The sequence below is a fragment of the Phyllostomus discolor genome, chromosome X, assembly GCF_004126475.2.
Source record: "Phyllostomus discolor isolate MPI-MPIP mPhyDis1 chromosome X, mPhyDis1.pri.v3, whole genome shotgun sequence".
Classification (NCBI taxonomy): domain Eukaryota; kingdom Metazoa; phylum Chordata; class Mammalia; order Chiroptera; family Phyllostomidae; genus Phyllostomus; species Phyllostomus discolor.
Window position 1 is genome coordinate 74,589,500 of NC_050198.1, and position 23,517 is coordinate 74,613,016.

General features: G+C 36.2%; 1 protein-coding gene across 9 annotated transcripts in view; it reads right to left on the reverse strand.

Annotated features, from left to right (window-relative positions):
* Positions 1-23,517, reverse strand: part of THOC2 (THO complex 2) — a 115,697-nt gene that overhangs the window by 85,939 nt on the left and 6,241 nt on the right. For all 9 annotated transcript variants that reach the window (XM_036016513.1, XM_036016510.1, XM_036016515.1 and 6 more), the window contains exons 2-4: positions 11,998-12,056; positions 7,651-7,742; positions 5,695-5,746 (exon numbers count right to left, since the gene is read on the reverse strand). In XM_036016513.1, coding sequence (XP_035872406.1) covers positions 5,695-5,746; positions 7,651-7,742; positions 11,998-12,056 — 203 coding nt within the window. The remainder of the gene's footprint in view (positions 1-5,694; positions 5,747-7,650; positions 7,743-11,997; positions 12,057-23,517) is intronic.

Consider the following 23,517-nt stretch of genomic DNA (forward strand, 5'->3'; position numbering starts at 1 on the left):
TGCATTTTAAGGCAAATGGGTATTAGCCCTGGCCAGGTAGCTCAGTTGGTTAGGGTATCATCCCAACACACCAAGGTTGTGGGTTCAATCTCCAGTCAGGGTACATACAAGAATCAACCAATGAATGCATAAATAAGTGGAACAAATCAATGTTTCCCTCTCTCTAAAATCAGTAAGTAAAATTTAAAAAAATAAAGCAAATGGGTGCCAACTGCAGGAGATCGTGCTGGGGGCGTATGGGCAGGTACCAGGAACAGGGCCATGCCCTTTTCCAGTGTTTATTGCAATGGCAGTTATGTGCAACCTACGAGCAGTTATCCAAAGTTAGCACATCCAGAAGAGGTGCTGTGTCTCATGGTCTCTGTCTATACGATAACATGCCAAGATTTCTCCAAAGTACAAAGCCTTCTCACTAGTAGTCTTAGTACCACTAACAGAAAATGATTATTAAATGTCTTCAACATGGTTTTCATTACGCCCCCCCCCAAAAAAACCATGTGTCACATAAAAGGTTCAAAATATAATCTAGAAGCAGAATTAGTGCACATTTAAAACCTGAAGCTACGCAAGGGTGGCTATTTCTGATCATGTTTTCAATGCTTCCAGTGCTTTTCACTTTTTCTAAATGGGCACCAGTTTCTTACCATTTAAAATGCATGTGAAAGATATTTTTAACATCTTATTTTGAATTACAAGTCTACTTAACAAACAAAAATTATTCATGATTTTTGTTTTATGCTCACTAAATACTTTGAAGAACTCCTTAAGTTTCAGTAAATTCTCTTTTTTAATTTTGTTTATTTTTAGAGAGAGGGAAGGGAAGGAGAAAGAAACAGGGAAAAAAACCAATGTGTGATAGAAACATCCATTGGTTGCCTCTCGCACACCCCCAACTGGGGAACTGGCCTGCAACCCAGGAATGTGCCCTGACCAGGAATAGAACTGGCGACCTTTCGGTTTGCCCAATAATGTCCAAACCACTGAACCACACCAGTCAGGGCGAGTATCAGTAAATTATTCAAAAATTTTCTCAACAACTTTCTGATGTGAAGCATAGAGAAAATAAAACAATTAGCTCTAAACGCCAAGCATTAAAAAATTTCAACCAGGATTGGCAAGATTACAAGATTGATCTCAGGATCACTGGTTTAGCTGATTACATACTATTATGTATTTTAAAAGCCAACTAACTCATAATTAGAATATGCTATAGAAAGAGGCACCAATTTTTTGTCATATAATAAAAATTGTCCTTTAACAGTTCTAGGGTCTCCCCAAACTGATGACCTACCACTGCTTTGCTTTCTACTGCCATCACTGAGAATCAAAAGAGAAAGGAATTTATCATCAAATACATCTACACTTTCCTGCCCTTCTCCACTTACCCTTCTTGGACAGTGCCATTTCCCAATATCATGGCCACTATAGCTAAGCACACAGTCAACTCAAGTGTATTAAAGAAATTTCATGTGTAATTTATGCAATGTAAATTGTAGTACTATCTCAATCTCTCAATAAGATTTTTAATCCATGGGTATCTCATCTATGCCCCCTTCCAGGAACTCCTAGTTGTCTCCCCGTTACCTAGCCTTATGGTCCCTACTCATCCTAGAACTTCAAGGATACTGATTGTGAGCAGTCAGGACAAAACTGAGCCCATTCTTTTAACCATCTATCTACCATCTAAGACCTGTAAATCCCTAAGATCTACTCCCAAGGTTCCTAAGATCAGAGCACCTGGGTAGCAGGTTTATCCTCTTCAAGTCAAAATGCTCTCCTTTTAGCCAAAAGACGTGATTAAGATACCACTGTTTGGGTTCTGACCATGTTAGGAAATACTTAATAGGCCCTCAGTAAATTTCTTAGCTGAGCTATCTCTTTAATATCCCCTATGATTTTACTACAAAGTCCTCAGCCATTTCTAACTCTAGGTCCCAGAATCACCAATCATCTACCTGAGCTCAGCACATCAAGTCACATCAGACTCCTCCCCTTTCAGGTTAATAAAGATCTCAAAATCCCTCACCCTCACATGAGTGCAAAGTTTCTTTAAAGAAAATGGATATATTAACCAGGAAAGTACAGCATTCATTTGTCATATAACTTTTAAAATATTAGAAAAACAACATGATGTAGTTAAAAGATCATGGGCTCTAGAACCAAAAAGATCCAGGTTCAAACCCTGCCTCACTGGCTATGTGGCCCTAAAAAAATCACTTCTCTGAGCTTCAATTTTCTGATCTCTACAACTACCTTACGCAAGTTGCTATGGGAATTAAAATGATATTAAGTGCTTAACACAATGCCTAGAAGACAGAAGTGCTCCAAAATGGCACCTACATTATTTTCACTATTTTCTTTTCATCATCATTAGAGATAGCTCACATTCTTTCTCCTATCCCCCACCTTGATCTGGAGTCACCCTTGGATCATTTTTTCTGCCAAGGATGAGGGTATGTGAGTGACGGTGCAGGTGAGGGAAATTCTCTTTCCAAACTTGCCATCCTAACTAAATCTTGCTTGTAAAAATAGGCTGGATAGGGTAAAAGAAATCTCCCAAGAACAACCAAAATCATTTTCATGAATTCATGCTACTAGTAAAAAGCAATGACCTGTAACAATAAATCATATTACTAAATGCCTATGAAGGCAAATATACCCTAATAACTCAATAAAGAAATTATTAGCCCTGGCTGGTGTGCATTGAATGCCAGCCTGCAAACCAAAGGGTCACCGGTTCTATTCCCATTCAGGGCACATGCCAGGGTTGCAGGCCAGGTCCTCAGTAGAGGGAATGTGAGAGGCAACCACACATTGATGTTTCTCTCCCTCTGCCTCTCTTTGTCTTTCCCTTCCCTCTAAAAATAAATAAACAAAAAATCTTTAAAAATATGTTTAAAACATTTTTTAAAAAGAATTTATTAGAACTTACTAATAAATTGATGATTCATGAATACCCAAAGAGACATAAAATATACTCCTGACACTATCAAGGAATAACAGCTTCCACAAAATGTTACCTACAAATCATTTTCACTCTTACAAACTTATAGTAAAACCAATTTTAAAATTGAAACTTGTTTCATGCTATATATATCTGTAACATAATTTACTATCTATAGTTCATGCTTTAAAAAAAATAAGCTAAAAGGGGTTTTGTTGTTGTTGTTTGCATAAACCAGGACAGTTTTAAGATTGAAAGAAGGCATTACTCGCCCTGACTGGTGTGGCTCAGTGGGCTGGGCATCATCCAGCAAACTGAAAGGTCACCAGTTCGATCCACAGTCAGGGCACATACCTGGGTTGAGGGCCAGGTCCCCGGCTGGGGGCATGTAAGAAGCAACTGATTGATGTTTCTTTCGCACTTAGATGTTTCATTCCCCCTCTTCCTCCACATCGATGTTTCTTTCCGTCTCTTTCTCCCTCCCTTCCCCTCTCTCTAAAAATAAATAAATAAAATCTTTTTTGAAAAGGCACTACTCATAATTATGCGAGGAAAAACAAAACAAGACTGGGACATATGGTCACCCCATCAATGGTCTGAACTTTTCATTTCTCACTCACAGTCCACACATTTTGGACCTGTTTCCAACATTACTGTAGTTAATGAAATCTTATAAATACCAGGCATTTAGATTTATTGAAGTCAAATTCCAGAGTCTCAGTAAGACAGTTAAGTAACCTATCTAATTCTAGAAATTAGGATTAATGAGATAAATGCATTAATTCCAATTTCACAAACTCTGAATTTAAATCTTTTTTTTTCTTAAGTTCTCCCCACTGTTCCCATAGTGGAGGACATTTTCAAGGAGGCAACCTTAAGACAACAACATGTTGTTGAGACCATCTGGACAGTATATGGAATGCATGACTAAATCCCATTAGGACCTCTACATAAACTTGAAGATTCTGGCAAGCAGGTGTGGAGACTACTTACTAGTCTTAAAGCCACAAGAGATAGACCTTGAAGGTAAATTTCCCTGCTTATTAAACCTGCCACCTATTAATCTGGAGTTGTAGGCCTCTTCAATCTCTCCTTGCCCTCTGTGTGGGGGGCCAATTTGCCCACTGACATGCATGTGTCTAAACTATATATATTCCTCTGGATTTGTCCCTTTCTTTCTTTTATATGAATGGAATGATACTTTTTTACAATCTTCTATAAGTCACTTATTTTGATCAACATTATTCTTTTAGATTTATTCATGTGGATGCATGTAGCTGAAGGGCATTCATGTTCACTGTTGTCTCATACAGGTCACAGCCCCTCATTATAAACTCTTGTTGCCAGCTGAATTTCAAATTTCAGAGAGGTTAAGTCTTATTTTATTTTTTATTGATTTCAGAGATAGAAAGGGGGAGGAGAGAAAGAAAGAGAAACATCAATTTGTTGTTCCACTTAATACATTCATTGGTTGATTCTCATATGTTCCATGACCAGGATCAAACCCTCAACCTTGCCATACCAGGATGATGCTCTAACCAACTGAGCTACCAGGCCAGGGCCTACAGAGGTTAAGTCTTATTCTAAAGTGAATACTATAATGTCTCGTAATGTTTGCTATTACATCAAAGTATAGAAAGCCTAAGACTGAGGGAGAAAACTGTGCTCAGTTATTTTAATTGAGATCTAGAATTAGAAAAATAAATTTGCAATATGCATTATTTTTTTAATCCATGCTTCCCATGGAAAAATGCTACTTTTTTAAAAAGAAATGTTCCTCTTTTTTTAATCCTCACCCGAGAATAAGTTTATTGATTTTAGAGAGACAGGAAAGGAAAGCAAGAAACAGAAACATGGGTGTAAGAGAAAAACATCGATTGGCCGCCCCTGTATCAGCCCTGACCAGGGATTGAGCCCACAGCCTAGGTGTGTCCTAACCGGAGATCAAACCCGCAAACCTTTTTGGTGCATGAGATGACGCTCCAACCAACTGACCCACCTGGCCAGGGCCAGGGCCAGAAATAGCCCCACGCCTTTCCCTTCCCCCTCTTCTTTCCCTCAGGTGCATTATTTTGGCCTTTCCCTCTACTAAGCTACAAAGGCCTTTCTTTTGCTTATGTAACTTGTTCCCTGAGCCTATACTGCCCAGTTGGCTCACTTCTACTACCTCTGTAACTTTTCTCTTATAATTTGAAAAAAAGCAATAATCCTTTTTATCTTGCATGAATTCTTATTTACTCTGGACAAACAGAGAAGTTGCTATTTCCAAAGCTGCTTCCTCATCTTCGGAACAAAAGTAATTTCGATTATTTCATTCTTCCTGCTCTTTCTAAAATTAAGAATCAAGAGTACAATAGCAAAGTAAATATCTCGAGTGTCCTAAGTTTGAGATTCTGACATTCACTGAATAAGATTAATTATACTAAAATCAGAATAATTCAGACTAACTTCAGAAAACTTGGCTTATTTATTTGAAATCCCTTAGTTGAATTTTATATAAAGATACATTCTAAAAAACTCGAACTATTTGAATTATAAACTAAAACTATGTAAAATTAGTTTATAAAGTGATTATACTCACATTTGACTTACTATATTATATTCTCTATAAAATAAAAAAAATACAGTGTAGATCTGAATAAACTTTTGTACATTTGTAAAATTCTTAGGTTGAAAGGAAACAATGCAACACAGTACATTAGCTTACCAAACAGCACTTGTTACAGGTAAAATAAAAGCTTAATACCTACCTAATATGCAGAACACATCAGCAAGAATAGAGGGCAGATCCTCACGAAATTCCTAATTTTAAAAACATAATTATTCATAGTAAATACAATAACACACCAGCAAGTATTATAACTTCAGCATAACACTCTTCAGTAAAATTTAAAAACTAACAAAACCCCAATACCACTACATTTACAAAGAACTCTTCAAGTTTCATAATATAGAGAAAATAAAAAATGGGAGACAACTGTTGGGAAAAATATTTAAATGTCTACCATGAAATAACTTGATTTAAAAAAAAAGAAAAACAGAAACCTAAACAAGCACCTCAGGAGATATTAAGGCACACAAACGAGTAATATTTTTCCATTGAAGTTCCATGTTAGAAACCAGTGAAATTTAGAGGACCTCACATCTACCTAAAGACTGTTAAAATAGTAATTTTTCATCAAAAACTTTAAATGCTTTGCTTGTGCCTAAGCCAACACTCATATATGCAAAAATCATAGTGGCGGCAGAACAGAAATCTAAAAAAGATAAAAACAATTACAAGCTATTGTTCTATAACTCAAGATTCTCTGAAGATGAAAATAATTACCAAAAATCTATCTTTATCTTCCTTATGCATTGATGATGTCTGTAGCATCTGGAGAAACTGACTCAAAATGCTCCCCTCATTTCTGCATGAAAACTTCAGCACTTCCCACTCCCATGCCCAATTTTAGAGCCATTTTTCATTAGTAAGGATCACAGTTCAATTATTGCAATTAGTTTGCTGCCACTATAGCAACCCTAAAATTAACCTATTTTCAGAGACTAAAGGAAAGAAATTTAATTCTAAAGAACAAATGGGCATCTGTAAGAGATATGCAAGATATGCTTCTGTGGCTGAGTTATGGGACAGTGAGGCTATATGGGACTATGAGAAAGCCATGACAAAGACAATCCAGCTACAAACGTATATATATGTATCACTAAATATTCAAAGGAAAGGAGGTGAGAACCAAATACATATTATTTTGGACTATTCATTTTCAATAAAGTATCAGGATCAGATTCCATAACCACACTAAACCCCACATTGATGCCCAACTTACAGAATGAAATAACCTTAATTACAGAGCAGACTTTAGTCTCTAGTTTCTTAAAGGCTAAGAACTTTGGCTATGTCGACTTGAATGAAAGTACTAAAGCTACTTGAAAATCAGAAATAATAGAGCAAGAGGAGTTTTCAAAGATGGAATATTAATTGTGTAAGAAATAGACTACTCTAGCATAGCTAATGCTGCTGTTATCTGTAGATACAGACAGTTTAGGGATAAAAGAGAAACTCATATTAAAGTCTTACTGTTCAAATACATCTCAATATGAGGGGGGAAATCACAACAACTAGACATAAAAGTTCTCTAAGACTATCCCCAGGAAAGCATAAAAAATCATACAAAGGCGATTACCTACCATAACAAAAACAGGCTACAAAAGCTTAAAGCAACACAGGGGAAATTTGTACTAAATTAAAAAGCTCCAGGTCCCACCTCAATCATGCTTATTATGAAAGGTGTTCTCAATTGGGCATATAATTTTATTTATACAAGTTTAAGATCCAGCCTAATAGAATAATACACCACTGTAAAAAATCAAACTTTACTGGTTTAAAATAAACACTATTAACACCTTTACAATTTCAGAGCTCATCTTTCAATATTCTAGCCAAAGTATTTTTATAGTAACATTTTAAATTAACTATATCTTGATTTCATTACAAGCATGCTTTTTTTTTGCTCTCCCAGCTTACTCACAACCAGACAAAAAAATTAAAATATCTTTGTCTAGAAACAATGACTTGCCAATATTATCTTAAACATTTCATTGTGAACAAAATGAAATGCAAGTTATACGCTTTAGGGATATTTGAATCAAAGGGAAAGAAATAGGTAACAATTATTAAATTAAAGAACATACATATATACACTTACACTAATGTCATTAAAAACATTAGATGCTTGTTCATGCTTTAGATTTCCTTTAATCACATGGTATGATAATTCATAGAGAGCTTGCTGGAAATCTGTTGAACATAAAAGAAAGAGGTAAGGACACAGTCTCTCAAACATGAAAGGCAGACCCTCTGAGTAAGATCTATATATTCCCTACTTCTCAGTTTATCATAAACATCAATGATGATGATAATAAGCATACTTCTAATGTTTTACTTTAGCAAATTTTTTCCTTTTATTTTCACAAAAGGACAATACCAAAAGAATACAAAAAAGTTAACCTTGGCTCCACTACTAAAATGTAATTACTGCTTGAGCATTACACCTTCCAATCTTTTTCTCTCTGTCTATATATTTTACATAGATGCATTCACAGTACTCACCATTTGGTATTCTGATATCCCCATACTTTTAAAAGCATTTTTTCATGCTACCAAAGCCTCCAAAATTATTTTCATTTACTGCACAGAACTCCAGGAAGTGGATATAATCTAAATTAACCATTCCTCTCACCAGCAGATTTCATAGATTTCCTAAATATATCATTTATAGTCAAGTCAATCTCAAGACTACACTGACAACAGGTAAACAACAGCAGTAAATATAAAATCAGGTTTTATCCATATCCTACTGTCAGAGAAATTTCTCCCCAAACCTAAATCGTTTTCTCCTCTATTTCCATCAGAATTCAAACTAAAAAAAAAAAACTGCATACGTAAATATATTCATAAAACAGCAGTTCTATGAGAACTGTCAACCACAAGCAGTCTCATTCACTATTAATTAGCATAACCCCCTTTCCTAGAGAAGGATTATTTTTTGGGGGGAGATTAATGGTCAGGTGAATGCCTCCTCCTTCCAGCCATCTTTTTCTTCAGTTCCATACATTAAAAACTTTATATCCTTCCTCTCATTTAAAGTAGGGAAACAAGTAGCTCTAAAAAGAATTAATACAAAATAAAGTCAATTTATAATCTCCTTTTGAAGGGACTCAAAAATCTTTCAAGACAAAACTGCAAGTAAAAAATCAAGTATTTTAAACTCTGCTCTGGCTGGTGTGGCTCAGTGGATTGAGCACCGACCTGTAAACCAAAGGATCACTGGTTCAATTTCCAGTCAGGGCACATGCCTGGGTTGTGGGCCATGGCAGGGCATGCAAGAGGCAACCACACATTGATGTTTCTCTTCCTCTCTTTCTCCCTCCCTTCCCCGCTGTCTAAAAATAAATAAATATTTTTTAAAAAATTAAAAAATATCGTCTGCCTTGGTTTGACTACTAGTCACAAAAAAGGAATATAACAGAAATCAAAGCTTTTATCAATATCCCTCTGAACAATGAAAATAGTATTTTGCAATGAAATAAATCTGCCCATTAAGTTACTCGCTAAAGAAATATATATAGCCAGATTATCCCAATTCCTTTTGAAGACTAATTTAAATATATTTAGTTCTTACTAAATATATTTACTTGTTTATTATATATTTTACCATCTCCACAAATATGGCTTCATTATGCTTATAATCAACTATATTAACAGCTAAAATGCAAAGGAAAATTTATATTTGTTAGTATGGTAGGAATATGGGGTTAATTTCATGTTTTCACTTTCTATTAATAAAATGCTTTTACAAGAAACAATATTCATTTCAAGTTTTGTAGATAACTAATTTTTTAAAGCAATCACTCTTGAAAGGACAAAACAGCTGTGCATAAACTAAATTCCCATAATATGGGCTCATGGTGCTGGGGGAGTTCTAATCTTAATCACAGAAGATTAAAATAGAGAACAAATAACCCAGGTCATTTTGCTGATGCTAGGTGACATAAAAACAATCACAATGTAATCCAAAAGTAGCAAAAAACAGTCCCCAATTCACAAGTTATTTAAATGCCCATTTAAGTGGTTAGGAAATCCCATTGTATTTTATCTATAGAAGCAATAAGTGGTGCCTTAAGACTACCAGGCTAGCCCCACAAAAATCCTGTAAAATCTATACTAAAATTGAAAAACTTTATATTTACAATGGGAGAGAAACTTATAACCCATATAATTATACACAAAAAATAAATATTTTATCTTAATGCTAACATTTCAGAAAAAGCAGTTTTAAGAATAGCCACAAGTAAAAGGGACTTCTAAAGATTCCTAGAAATTCATTGTGGCATTTGAACATTGAAGACACCAGTTCTTGGTTATGTCGATTATCACTAGGACTACAGTACTCATGTTTATAATCCACCATCACAATGTTATTTTAATGGGGGGAAGGAATTACAAAAATAAAAAGGTAACATAGTGTGTGCAAGGGAAACTGCCTGTCTGAAATGAAATCAATTCAAGGGGAGGGACAGAAAAGGGAAAGAGCAGAGGGAACACTACTTAAAACTAGATCCCCTTAAATAGAACAAAGGAAATTCCGAAGAAATGACATTTAGTTTCCTGCATAGATACCAAATGGGGGACTCAAACCAAAGCTTGATTGTTAGAGATAGCAGACAAAGAGTGTATGTGTTGAGGAAGTAGGCAACAGCTAGTAAAAGAGACCACCAACAAATTCAGACAATGAGGCCATGTCCATAATTATTTTTGGTTCCATACAGGAATCAGAACAGCCATATAAAGTAACAATATCTGGTAGTTATTAATGATCCACACAGCCCCCATTTAAAACTAAAAGAGGAATAAGCCTGTTATGCTATTAATAGTTTTTCTAAGAATTCTTTCTGTTACCTACTTACGTTTCAATTGCAAACGATATCAAAGTTAACCAAGAAGTTAAAAACTTGTTTTAAACATGGGGTAGAAAAAAAATTAAGCACCCAAGTGCTTTTAGAAAGAAGTCTTTTTTTTTTTTTTTTTTTTTACTTTTTTACACTTCTGGCAGTTAACTAATTCAAAAAAGAAGGGGGAGGGGGAGGGAAAAAGGGCAGAAAACCACTTGAACAATAATTTTAAAAATGTTTAAGAAAAAGAAGGCACTGTGTCAACCTCAGAAATCTTAATGAATTTTTTTTTAATCTTTATGAATAGTCATACAATTTTATAGACAGAATGAATTGGAAAATAACTATGGGGACTCGGGCTAGAAATGTTAAGTCTTGAAACAGATCTTAACCAAAATGAAAGAAAAAAAAAGGCTCATTCATTTGTTAAAAAATGCTTTCCACTCAAAAAGCCAAATTTTCGCCTGGCTGGCATAGCTCAGTGGATTAAGCACGGGCTGGGAACCAAAGTGTCCCAGGTTCGATTCCCAGCCAGGGTACATGCCTGGGTTGCAGGCCATAACCCCCAGCAACCGCACATTGACATTTCTCTCTCTCTCTATCCCCCTTCCTTCCCTCTCTAAAAATAAATAAATAAAATCTTTAAAAAAAAAGTCTAATTTTCTTTAAAAAGCATGTAATCTCATATTAAGAAATATATAATTTTTGATAAAGCAAAGCAAACTTATCTATAGAAAATCATTCTGTTCTTAATCTTTTATTTGTGAAGACGTAATTTAAGTAAATGCAGTGAATTTTATAATTTGGGAGTTAAAATAACATATTCGTTATAAATAATTGTTCCCAGATTGAAAAAAACAGTATGGGTTCAACCTCAATGAAAGCTATGTAAGAAAATACTTGATACTTACTAGACACAATTGCTTTTGGTTTTAACCCTCCTTTCTAAATCCATATGCCTAATTTTAAATTAATGAATGTTATATATAGCAACATCCTTCAAAATTAAAGTAACTAGAAATTTTTAATCTGTTTAATCCCATAACATTTTACTTAATAAACCATATTTGTGATATGCAGTAAACAACTCCTTTGCTTTTAAGGTTTTCCATGACAACTGCCATTAACAAGATCCCCAGATACCACCTAAACACAACCAGCTTTAGTAAAAACACTGAACCTCAGTTACTGGAAATTTCCTCATGTAAATAAGATCACAATCATTTTTCCTGCCACTCTAGTTTTTTTTCTTCTGTTTATGACGGACTGATAACTAGTCTATGTAATTTTTCATACAGCTAGTGACTGCTGAAATTTGGCTAAATACACCATGTCATAATTATAAAAGCCAAGCAATAACATGACTATTATGCAGGTCAAAAACATCCATATACAAAAGAAAAAAACCCTTATACAAGATGTAGAGTCTTACCATAACTATACTTTTAATCTTAACTGTAATATATTCATATAAAAGTTTTAAATAATGTCAACTATCCTATACCTTTTGTTTTCATTCATAACAACTTGATGAAAAGTGGGATATTTATTAATACTGACCAAGCCAAAAATAATAGCTATTATACTTTTGAAACTCTTACCTCTGTAAGTCGAACTATCATGGCTTTTATTTTCACTGAGGATCCGACATAAATGCAAACTAGAAAAAAACAGAAATAGTCTACATTAATTTCAAACTTTAAAGATGATCCTTATCAAGCAAATTGTATCAAATAAAAATATTTGAAAATTTATCAGATGATTAAATCCACCAGTTTATAATAAGAATAGAACAAATCTAAAAACCCCAATTGGTCAGAACTGGAGGATATTAGTGAATCAATTCATTATTTTGAAAACTAGTAAAACATAATAAAAAATCAAGCACGTCTTCTGCCTTCATATATGAACCAACAGTCAATAAGAAATGTCTCTGTACTTAAGTATTTCAGCTAATAAATAATGAAGGAATGATAGAATTACAACATTACCATTTTAAGATTCCTAATAAATTAAAAGACCTAGGCATCTTCGATGGCTATTCACATCACAAGAGACACCAGAGACAATCAGACTTGATGTGCTTTCCTGATTCTAATAAAAGAATATACCACACACCTATGACGTAGTCTTAAAAAATAAAAAGCCCTGACCTAAATTCAGACTGTCGGAAACTCTATAGGACAATGACCTAGTCTCTTCAGCAAGTATATTGCTAGGAAAAATAAAAGATAGTGGGGGATCCTCAGAGTAAAAAGTGCTTAAGAGGTATATCAATCACAATGTATGGATCCTTATTTGAATCCAGTTTCAAACAAATATTTTAAAAATTAACATTTAAGAGTCTACTGGAATGCTTCATAAAGACTTTTTCAGAGATAGATGCTGAAATATTTATGTATCATATGATATTTACTTCAACAGAATGGAGAAAAATGGTGGGGTTACAGAAGAAACAAGATTGGCCAGCAGTTGACATATATATAAATGGAAAATATTAAAATATAGCAAAACTAGTGTGGGTTTATCCCAAATACGCAAAGTGGTTCAAATTAACTCACCATATGTGACTTTTTAAAATAACACTATTGTTCAACAGATGCATAAAAAACATCTGACAATATTCAACATCCATTAATATTTTTTTTAAAGACCAGCCATGTGCCCTGGCTGGTATGGCTCAGTGGACTGCGCATCAGCCTGTGACCCAAAAAGGTCGCTGGTTCAATTACCAGTCAGGGAACATGCCTGACTGTGGGCCAGGTTTCCAGCTGGGGGTGTGTGATAGGCAACAAACTGATTGACTCTTCTCTGCTTCTCTTTCTCCCTCCCTTCCCCTCTCTAAAAATAAATAAATAAAACCTTTAAAAAAAAACTCTTAGAAAATAGGAATAGAAAGGAACTGTTATAATCTGATAAAGCAGCGGTTCAACAGTTCACAAACTCTTGATCCCCAAGACACTGTCTGGAGTTCTGCAAGGTCAGAACTATACTTGTGATAATACTAAGATTTCATTTTCCTTTTTTTGCTACACTAACGTTTGCATGTTCAAAAGCAAAGGAAGATAAGACTGCTGGCACCTTAGCATGCATCAAGGCAGAAACACCAAACTGCCTCATTGATTCTTCATGATCAAGAAATCAAAGGAAAGAATAGAGCCAGTCTCATGTAAGATGTCACCAAACTGTTTTATTTTTCATGACCCTCCACAAACAAAAGCCAGTTTCACTCAAGAATGTGCTCAATGGGAGTGACATCAGCAAGAAGGGAGAATAGGAAGCCCTGGGCCTTTCCTTCCTCCCATGGAAACAATTCAACAAAGCACATACCAATTCCCTTTATGATAAATTCAGAAACAAACTAAGAGGCTTCTACATCCCAGGTGAATAGTAAACCAGCTTCATAAAAGCAGGTAGGAAAATTTGCCCATTCACCATAGTCCCTCCTCCTGGCACAGAAACACACAACTGGAAGGGAACTTCTAGCTCCCAAATTCTCCATGGGGAGGAAAAGAGAAGACTGAACAGTACATCTAACGTTCTGACTGGTGGAGGAGGCTGCCTGAGGGACTAGTTTCTTCCTGGATACAAGTCCTGACATACTCTAGGTGCCTAAATAACTTGCTGAAAACAAAGAACTGAGTGGCAAGCTGCAGATCCAGAGACCCAGCAAACAGAGACTAATACAGCTCAACAACCTCTCCCTCAGGGGAGAAAGAGAGGACTAGAGCATGTGTCCAACAGTCCAGCTCTTGTGGGGACTGTCTGAGAGACTGGTTTCAATCTATCCTGACTTACAGTGCTCATGGTACCTGGCACACTCTAGCCGCCTGGGGGGCCACTGATAACAACAAAGTGTTGAGTGATGTGTTGCTGCTTCATAAGACCTATGGTACAACAGCTGGACACCAGAGGATAAAAAAGTACACACTTCTGAAAGAAACTGGAAAATCCCTCCAATTTGGAATCAATACTCTTAAGACCGGAGGACATATGTAGAAAAAATGTACAGATTCTACATATGACTCTACATATGAATCCCCCAGAGTCTACAACCAGGATGATTGGTAAAGGCCTCTTCCTGCACTAAGCCAGTCCATAAAAACTGGGAGTAAAGTAATTTATGAAGCAAATGTAAAAAACAGACCACATTGGAGCACCACCACCCTTCCCCTGCACAGCTGATCCTCCATGGAAGGTGGAAGTGATAGGAGAGGCTGTGCCACTGGACCCTATAGGACACCTACTACATTAGGCCACACTACCAACACATAGAATCAAAGTAGCTCTATCTAACACATAGAAACAAAGGGAGGCTGCCAAAATGAGGACACAAAGAAACACGGTCCAAATTAAAGAACAGATCAAAATTCCAGAAAAAGAACTAAACAAAATGGAGATCAGCAATCTCTAAGATGCAGAGTTCAAAACACTGGTTATAAGGATGCTCAAAGGAACTTAGTGAGGACCTCAGCAGCATAAAAAAGATCCAGTCAGAAATGAAGGATATGCTAATTAAAATAAAGAACAATTTACAAGGAAACAACTATAGAGTGAATGAAGCCAAGAATGAAATCATGATTTGGAATATAAAGAAGAAAAAACAACTAACTAGAACAAGAAAAAAGAATCCAGAAGAAAACCAGGATAGTATAAGCAGCCTCTGGGACAACATCAAGAGGTCTAACATTCCCATCATACAGGTGCCAGAAGGAGAAGAGGAAGAGCAAGAAATTGAAAATCTATTTGAAAACTAATGAAAGAAAACTTCCCTAATTTGGTGAAGGAAATAGACATGCAAGTCCAGGAAGTACTGGGTCACAAACAAGATGGCCAAGACACATCATAATTAAAATGCCAAACGTTAAAGATAAAGAATTTTAAAAGCAGCAAGAGAAAAAAAAAAGTTAATTACCTACAGGGAAGTTCCCATAAGACTGTCAGCTGATTTCTCAAAAGAAACTTTGCATGTTAAATGGGACTGGCAAGAAATATTCAAAGTCATGAAAAGCAGGGACCTATAGCCAAGATTACTCTACCCAGCAAAGCTATCATTTAGAATCGAATGGCAGATCAAGAGCTTCCCAGACAAGAAAAAGCCAAAGGAGTTCATAATCACCAAACCATTATTATATGAAATGTTAAAGGGATTTATTTAATAGAAACAAAATGAAAACTATGAATAAAGTGGCAAAAATACATATCTATCAAAAAACTGAATCTAAAAAGCAAAATAAGCAAACAAGAAAAAGAGACAGAATCATGGATACACAGAGAGTTTTGATGGCTTCCACATGCAAGCAGAGTGTGGGGGAACGCGTAGAGATGAGGGGATTAAGAAGTACAAATAGGATCTGGCTGGCGTAGCTCAGTGGATTGAGCACGGGCTGCAAACCAAAGCATCACAGGTTCAATTCCCAGTCAGGGCACATGCCCGGTTGGTTGCAGGCCACGGCCCCCAGCAACCACACATTGATGTTTCTCTCTCTATTTCTCCCTCCCTTCCCTCTCTAAAAATAAATAAATAAAATCTTTAAAAAAAAAAAAAGAAGTACAAATAGGGAGTTACAGAACAGCCATGGGGATGTAAAGCACAGCATAGGGAATAGAGTAGCCAAAGAACAAATATGCTATGACCTACAGACAATAGACAATGGTTTGGGGATTGCCTGTGGGAGTTAGGGGGATGGGTGTAGGGGGATGGGTGTAGGGGGACAAAGGAAAAAACTGAGACAACTGTAATAGCATAAATAAAATATAATTTTAAAAATTAGAATTTGGAAAACATTGTATGTGCCACCATGTACTTAACTACTTCCCAATTCATAGATTCCTGATAGTGCAGTGATACTAAAGAATGTGTTTTCTGATATTAACAATGCACTGTATCAATATTTAGAAGAGCTGCATCCTTTAGTGAAACCAATGTTTTCCAACGGACAAAGCACAATGTTGCAAAATAATGCATGGGGAAAAGATTCCAAGTATAAAAGAGAAACAAATGGATTTTAATTTAACAAATCACAAAAGATCACTAATGTGGTTTTGGACTTTGCATTGAAACAAATCATCCAGACACTACCACCTGATAAATTTTGATATGATATCAAAGAATATCTATAATTATCTGAAAAGGCTATTAAAATGTTCCTTTAGCCAACTACTTTCCTCTGTGAGGCTGGGTTTTCTCCATTATACATCATACAACAATATATTGCAACCCCTACTTCACAGCATATGTAAAAATCAACTCTGGTTAGGCAAAACTTAAAAATGAAAAGCAAGCCCTGGCCAGGTTGCTGAGTTGGCTGGAGCGTTGCTCCATGCACCAAAAGGTTGTGGGTCCAATCCCCAGTAAGGGCACATATTTAGGCTGAGGGTTCAATCTCTAGTCAGGGAGTGTACAGGAGGCAACCAATCGATATTTCTTTCTAACATCGATGTCTCTCTCTCCCCAACCACTCCCTCCTGCCTGCCTGCCTGCCTGCCTCCCTCCCTCCCTCCCTCCCTTCCTCTCTCTGTAAAATCAATAAACATATCCTCAGGTGAGGATTTATTTTTCTTTTAAATACATTTTACTGATTATGCTATTACAGTTGTCCTATTTTCCCTTTATTCTCCTCCGCCCTGCAATCCCCTTACCCACACCCACCCCACAGTTCATGTCTATGGGTCATACATATAAGTTCTTTGGCTTGTCCATTTCATATATTATTCTTAACCTCCCCTGACTATTTTGTACCTACCATTTATGCTACTTATTCCCTGTACCTTTTCCCCCCTCTCTCTCCCCTCCCACTCCTATATGATAACCCTCCATGTGATCTCCATTTCTGTGGTTCTGTTCCTGTTCTAGTTGTTCACTTAGTTCACCTTTGTTATTTTTTAAGGTTCAGTTGTTGATAGTTCAGTTTATTGTCATGTTACTGTTCATATTTTGATCTTCTTTTTCCTAGATAAGTCCCTTTAACATTTCATATAATAAGGGCTTGGTGATGATGAACTCCTTTAACTTGACCTTATCTGAGGAGCACTTTATCTGCTCTTTCATTCTAAATGATAGCTTTGCTGGATAGAGTAATGGTCCTTGCCTTTCATGGCTTAGAATACTTCTTTCCAGTCCTTCTTGCCTGTAATGTTTCTTTTGAGAAATCAGCTGATAGTCTTATGGGAACTCCTTTGTAGGTAACTGTCTTCTCTTCTCTTGCTACTTTTAAGATTCTTTCCTTCTCTTTAATCATGGTTAGTGTAATTATGATGTTCCTCAATGTGTGCTTCCTTGGGTCCAACTTCTTTGGGACTCTCTGAGCTTCCTGGACTTCCTGGAAGTAATCAGGATTCTCAAGGAATTAGTTGAGTACGGCCACAAAATACAGGAAAAAGTGAAGGCTATGAAAAGTGGAACAAAGGAAAATGCAAAGGGAACCAACAGTGACAGGAAGGAAACTGGGACTGAAATCAACAGTGTGGACGAGAAGGAAGAAATACACATTCGACAAGAACAGAATGAAGAAACAAGAATTCAAAAAAATGAGGAGAGGCTTTGGAACCTCTGGGACAACTTTAAACGTTCCAAAATCCAAATTGTAGGAGTACCAGAAAGAGAAGAGGAAGAGCAAGAAATTCAAAACTTATTTGAAGAAACAGAGACTTCCGGCAAGATGGAGGCATAGGTGGACGCACCGTACCTCCACACACAACCAAGATTGGAACAACAACAATTTAGAGGCAGAATAATACCCAGAACTGACAGAAAATTTATCTGAATGGAAGTCAGACAGCCAAGAAGTTGAAATAGACCCATTTATCCAGACCGGTAGGAGGGGCAGAGACAAGCAGCTGGGCACCAGTCATGGCGCGAGGAGAACAGGGAGAACTGGTCACTTAAGGCAACCGGGAGCTCATAAGGCATCTGGGGTGCGCAAGACCGCAGCAGGTGGACTCTGAGTACGCAAGCGGCAGCTGGAAGACCCAGTGAGGCAGCGACTGTGGAGCAGGGCAGAGCACGCAACCCAGGATCCCAGGGAAGGGCCTGAGGTCCCACGGAGAACGGAGCTACCACCATTGTTCCCTCTCAACCCTGCCCTCACGTACAACATCACAATCTAGCGACTGGGGTGCCCCGCCCTGGTGAATACCTAAAGCTCCACCCCTCAACATAACAGGGGCGACCAGACCAAAAAAAAAAAAAAAGGCTCGAACAGAAGAACAAATCAGTTCCCCAGAACTCATCCTTTTGAGTGACCAAGAGATAGCCAATCTATCAGACACACAGTTCAAAACACTGGTGATCAGGAAGCTCATAGAATTGGTTGATTTTGGTCACAAATTAGATGAAAAAATGCAGGTTACCATAAAAGAAATGAAGGAAAATGCACAGGAAACCAATAGTGATGGGAAGGAAACTGGGACTCAAAACAATAGAGTGGACCAGAAGGAAGAAAGAAACAACCAAACAGGAAAGAATGGAGAAATAAGAATTCAAAAGAATGAGGAGAAGCTTAGGAACCTCCAGGACATCTTTAAACGTTCCAACATCCAAATTATAGGGGTACCAGAAGGGGAAGAGGTAGAGCAACAGATTGAACATGTATTTGAACAAATAATAAAGGAGAACTTCCCCATTCTGGCAAAGGAAATAGACTTCCAGGAAGTCCAGGAAGCTCAGAAGTGTCCCAAAGAAGTTGGACCCAAGAAGAAACACAACAAGGCACATCATAATTACATTAGTCAAGGTAAAAATGAAAGAGAGAATCCTAGAAGCAGCAAGAGATAAGGGGACAGTCACCTACAAAGGAGTTTCCATCAGACTGTCAGCTGATTTCTCAAAAGAGACCTTACAGACAAGAAGGGGCTGGAAAGAAGTATTCCAAGTCATGAAAGACAAGGACCTATATCCCAGATTACTCTATCCAGCAAAGCTTTCATTTAGAATGCAAGGGCAGATAAAGTGCTTCTCAGATAAGGTCAAGTTAAAGGAGTTCATCATCACCAAGCCCTTATTTTATGAAATGTTAAAGGGACTTATCTAAGAAAAGATTTTAAAAAAATGTATAGTAAAAGGACAGCAAACTCACAAATATTAACAACCACACCTAAAGCAAAACCAAAAGAAACTAAGCAAACAACTAGAACAGGAACAGAACCACAGAAATGGAGATCACATGGAGGGTTAAGAACAGGGGAGTGGGACGAGGAGGGGGGGGGAAAGGTACAGAAAATAAGTAGCATAGATTGTAGGTAGGAAATAGACAAGGGGAGGGTAAGAATAGTATGAGAAATGTAGAAGCTGAAGAACTCATAAGTATGACACATGGACATGAACTAAAAGGGGGGAAGTGGGTGGGAGAGAGTGTACAGGGTGGAGGGGAGTGAAGGGCGGAAATGGGACAACTGTAATAGCATAATCAATAAAATATATTTAAAAAAATGGAGAACTTCCCCAATCTGTCAAAGGAAACAGATTTCCAGGAAGTCCAGATAACTGAGGGTGAAGATTTTTTTAATGAAAAGCAAAATAATACATCTACAAAAACATCAAAGGAGGATAATTTCATTAACCTTGAATTGGGGAAAGACTACTTAAAAACAAAAGTACCAATCATAAAGGAAAAGACTGATAAACTTGACTACATTAAGGAGCATGACTTCTGTTCATTAAAAGTCATCATTATAAGAGTGGAAGCCAAAGAATAAAAAGGTATTTGCCACACATATAGTGTAACCCACAAAAGGTGCAAATACAAAGTATATAAATAACTCCTATAGCTCTGACCAATATGGCTCAGTTGGTTGAGCATCATCTGGCAAAGTAAAAGATCAGTGGAGCAATTTCCAGTCAGGGTACATGCCTACATTGCAGATTCAGTCCTTCATCAGGGCACAACCAATCGATGTTTCTCTCTCACACTGATGTTTCTCTCCCTCTCTTTTTCCCCCCTTCCCCTCTGAAAATAAATAAATTTTTTCAACAAACAGGAACTCCCACAAATCAATGAAAGACATGGAAACAATCCAATAGAAAATTGGGGAAAAGATACAGAGGACTTTCACAAGAAATAAGAAATCTAAATGACCAATAACATAAAAAGATGCTCATGAAAATATAACCCCCAACAAAATACCATTAGTACATATCATACTGACAAATTTTTAAGTCTGACAATATTAGATGTGAAGGTGAACACTCATATACTACTGGTAGGAGTATAGTTTGAAATAATTTGGCAGTATCTAATAGAGCTAAGTATAATCACGATCAAGAACCCAGCAATTCTACACTGAAGTATTAATATATATCCCACAAAACATATGCTTGTATACACCAAGATACTTATATAAGAATGTTTCTATTAGCAGTGTTGGTAACAGCTAAAAACCGAAAACAAATTTGTTCATCAATAGCATTAGAGATCAACAAATTATAGTATGATTACACAATGGATCATCTTGTAACTAGGAAAATCAATGAACCACAAATACATACAAAAATATGAATGGATCTTAAAGACATAATGTTGAGCAAAAGCAGTCAGATACAACAGAATATGGCCTCTATGATCCCATTTATGTGTAGTCCAAGAAAAACTTAAACTTATTGGGTAGTAAAAGTGTAAATAAAAACAAGGAAGAGAAGACCACATCATCACAATGGCTACCTCGGGGAAGTAAATGGGGGTACAATCAGCAGGGAAGGTTATATTGTCTCAACCTGGGTATAAGTTACATGCAGGTGTGCATCTTAGAGATTCAAGTTTTACATTTAGGTTTTATGCACTTTTCTGTATTTTTTTTTAATTTCACAATTTAGGAAAAGAAATATTCTTATTACAATTGTACAAGACTCTAACAACAAAAGAAAACCAACAAACACAGTTATTTCTTACTCTTTTACATCTAGCAATCTTTTTTTAGCCAATAAAACAAGTCATTTTAAAATTTATAGAATATGCTTATATATCACACCTAAGTTGAAATATGATGCCACATTACAATCATCCAGAGATTATATACTTTGCAGATTATCCATGCCCTTAAAGCCCACCTCTCTGTGTCTTTTGAGTATTTCAATACTCCATCATCAGGATAAGCAGTAACAAGGTTGTTAAAAGTCAAAGCCAACTTTTCCTGGTCAATAATTCACTTGTAGGTCTCACAAAATTATTTTCAAAACCAAAGAATAAAAAGGCCTTGCCAATGGAGAATAATTGCTACATTAAATCTGCATAATTTGAAAATCTAATTAAGTTTCATTTTTAACCAACTCCTATTTAAAATTTTTTTCAGAGAACACCTTAGAAATGATAAAATAAACTGATTTCAGTTTGACTCCAAGTACTTTCAACTACTTCCCTGGAGAGCTAGACAGGGATTTCCAATGTGTTGAGAACAGTGGTTAAGCTTCTCATTTCTCAATACATTAAATCTACCACAAGCTTATCTAGAATAGGAAACAAAATCAATCTTCCTTCCAATAGGCAACATAGAAATAACATCTGTTTTAGATTAGTATCAGAGAATAGAACCTAAAAATGTCTGCAACCTAAGTCTTTTGTCAAGAGTAAATATATAAGTATACGAAGACTGCTTCAATATTTGCTATAAAGTATTAGAAAAATTCCCCCTTGTAGTTCTCACTGTCTGCATAGCTTCAATTTCCTTTAGAATATAGTAGCAGCAAACCTGCCTTTGACAGAAGAATGTAATGGAATCAAGTAACTCATCTTGTGCCCAGATTACGAAAAAGCAAAGCCAACTAGTCCTTATGGTGAATGTTTGTGCTTATTCATTTTCAGTAGCTTCACTTTCTGTTTGTTTTAATGAGCTTAATGCATATATCTTTTGTGATAATTCTTCCAGTGAGGAGGGGGAAATGTCCATATCCCACCTAATCTAACAGTATAATCATTGTTACATAATTTTAAGACATAATTGAAATATAATGCCATCTTATTAGTCACAAGGCCAGAAACATATTCATCAGGATACAGAAGGTAATATCAACATGAACTATTAATTAGCATCTCAAATATTTGCTCAACCCCTGGATGGTATGGTTCAGTGGACTGAGTGCCAGCCTATGAACCAGAAGGTCACCAGTTCGATTCCCAGTCAGGGCACATGCCTGGGTTGTGGCCAGGCCCCCAGCTGGAGGTGTGTGAGAAGTGACCAATCGATACTTCTCTTGCACATTGATATTTTTCTCCCTTTCTTTCCCCTCCCTTCCCCTCTCTCTAAAAATAAATAAATAAAACCTAAAAAAAAATAGTTGCTCAAATTATGTAAGAAATCACTGAGGGGGAATTCACTTGCATAACAGAAATTTTTATTTCCCTAGTACAAAACAGTTCTTCCTTCATTGTAGAAGGAAACCAAAAACAATCACAAAGAAATTTCCCCCAATCAGTAGGTTTGTGCTCTTCTCCCTAAGTAATCCACTAACAGAAGATCATGAAGTATCTTTAAAGAAACAATTGTTTCTGCATGCTGCATATCTTACTATACCTATTGAAAACAGCTTTAGTACTCTATTCTAAATGATTAAGGGAAAAAACAAACTTTCTCCAACGGTTGCCCATTTTAATGTGACTTTAAAAATAAATATTCTGTCTCAGTCCACATTCAAATAATTATTTCAGTCCCTTAATAAACTCTAAATAATTGATTTTACCATTTTTTCCCACTTTTAAAACAGTTTGGTGCTCTTGTAGAGATGGTGTCTCAGGTTCCTGAGAACAAAGACAGAATCTACTTCTTGTCAAAGGTCTGTGAAACAAACTGAATAAAATGTCTGAAATTCTATCAAGGACACAAGTATTTTGTGACTACTTCTTAACATGAGTACTTAGCTTACCACCTTAGTTATTCCCATTTTGTAGTAAAAGAGCAAACAGCACAAGACTGAACTACTTGATTAAAATCAACATCTGAAGTTGATTTCTCACAGGAAACTAATGTCAATCTGTACTTTAATTCTTAAAAATAAAACAACAAAAAAAGCGAATTTGATTAAGTGCTACTTCTATTATCATTGTTAGAAGAGACATAACCCACAAAAAATGAATAATGGGACATGTAGTTTTAACTTGAAATATACATTTATGAAAATGAAAGCATGCACT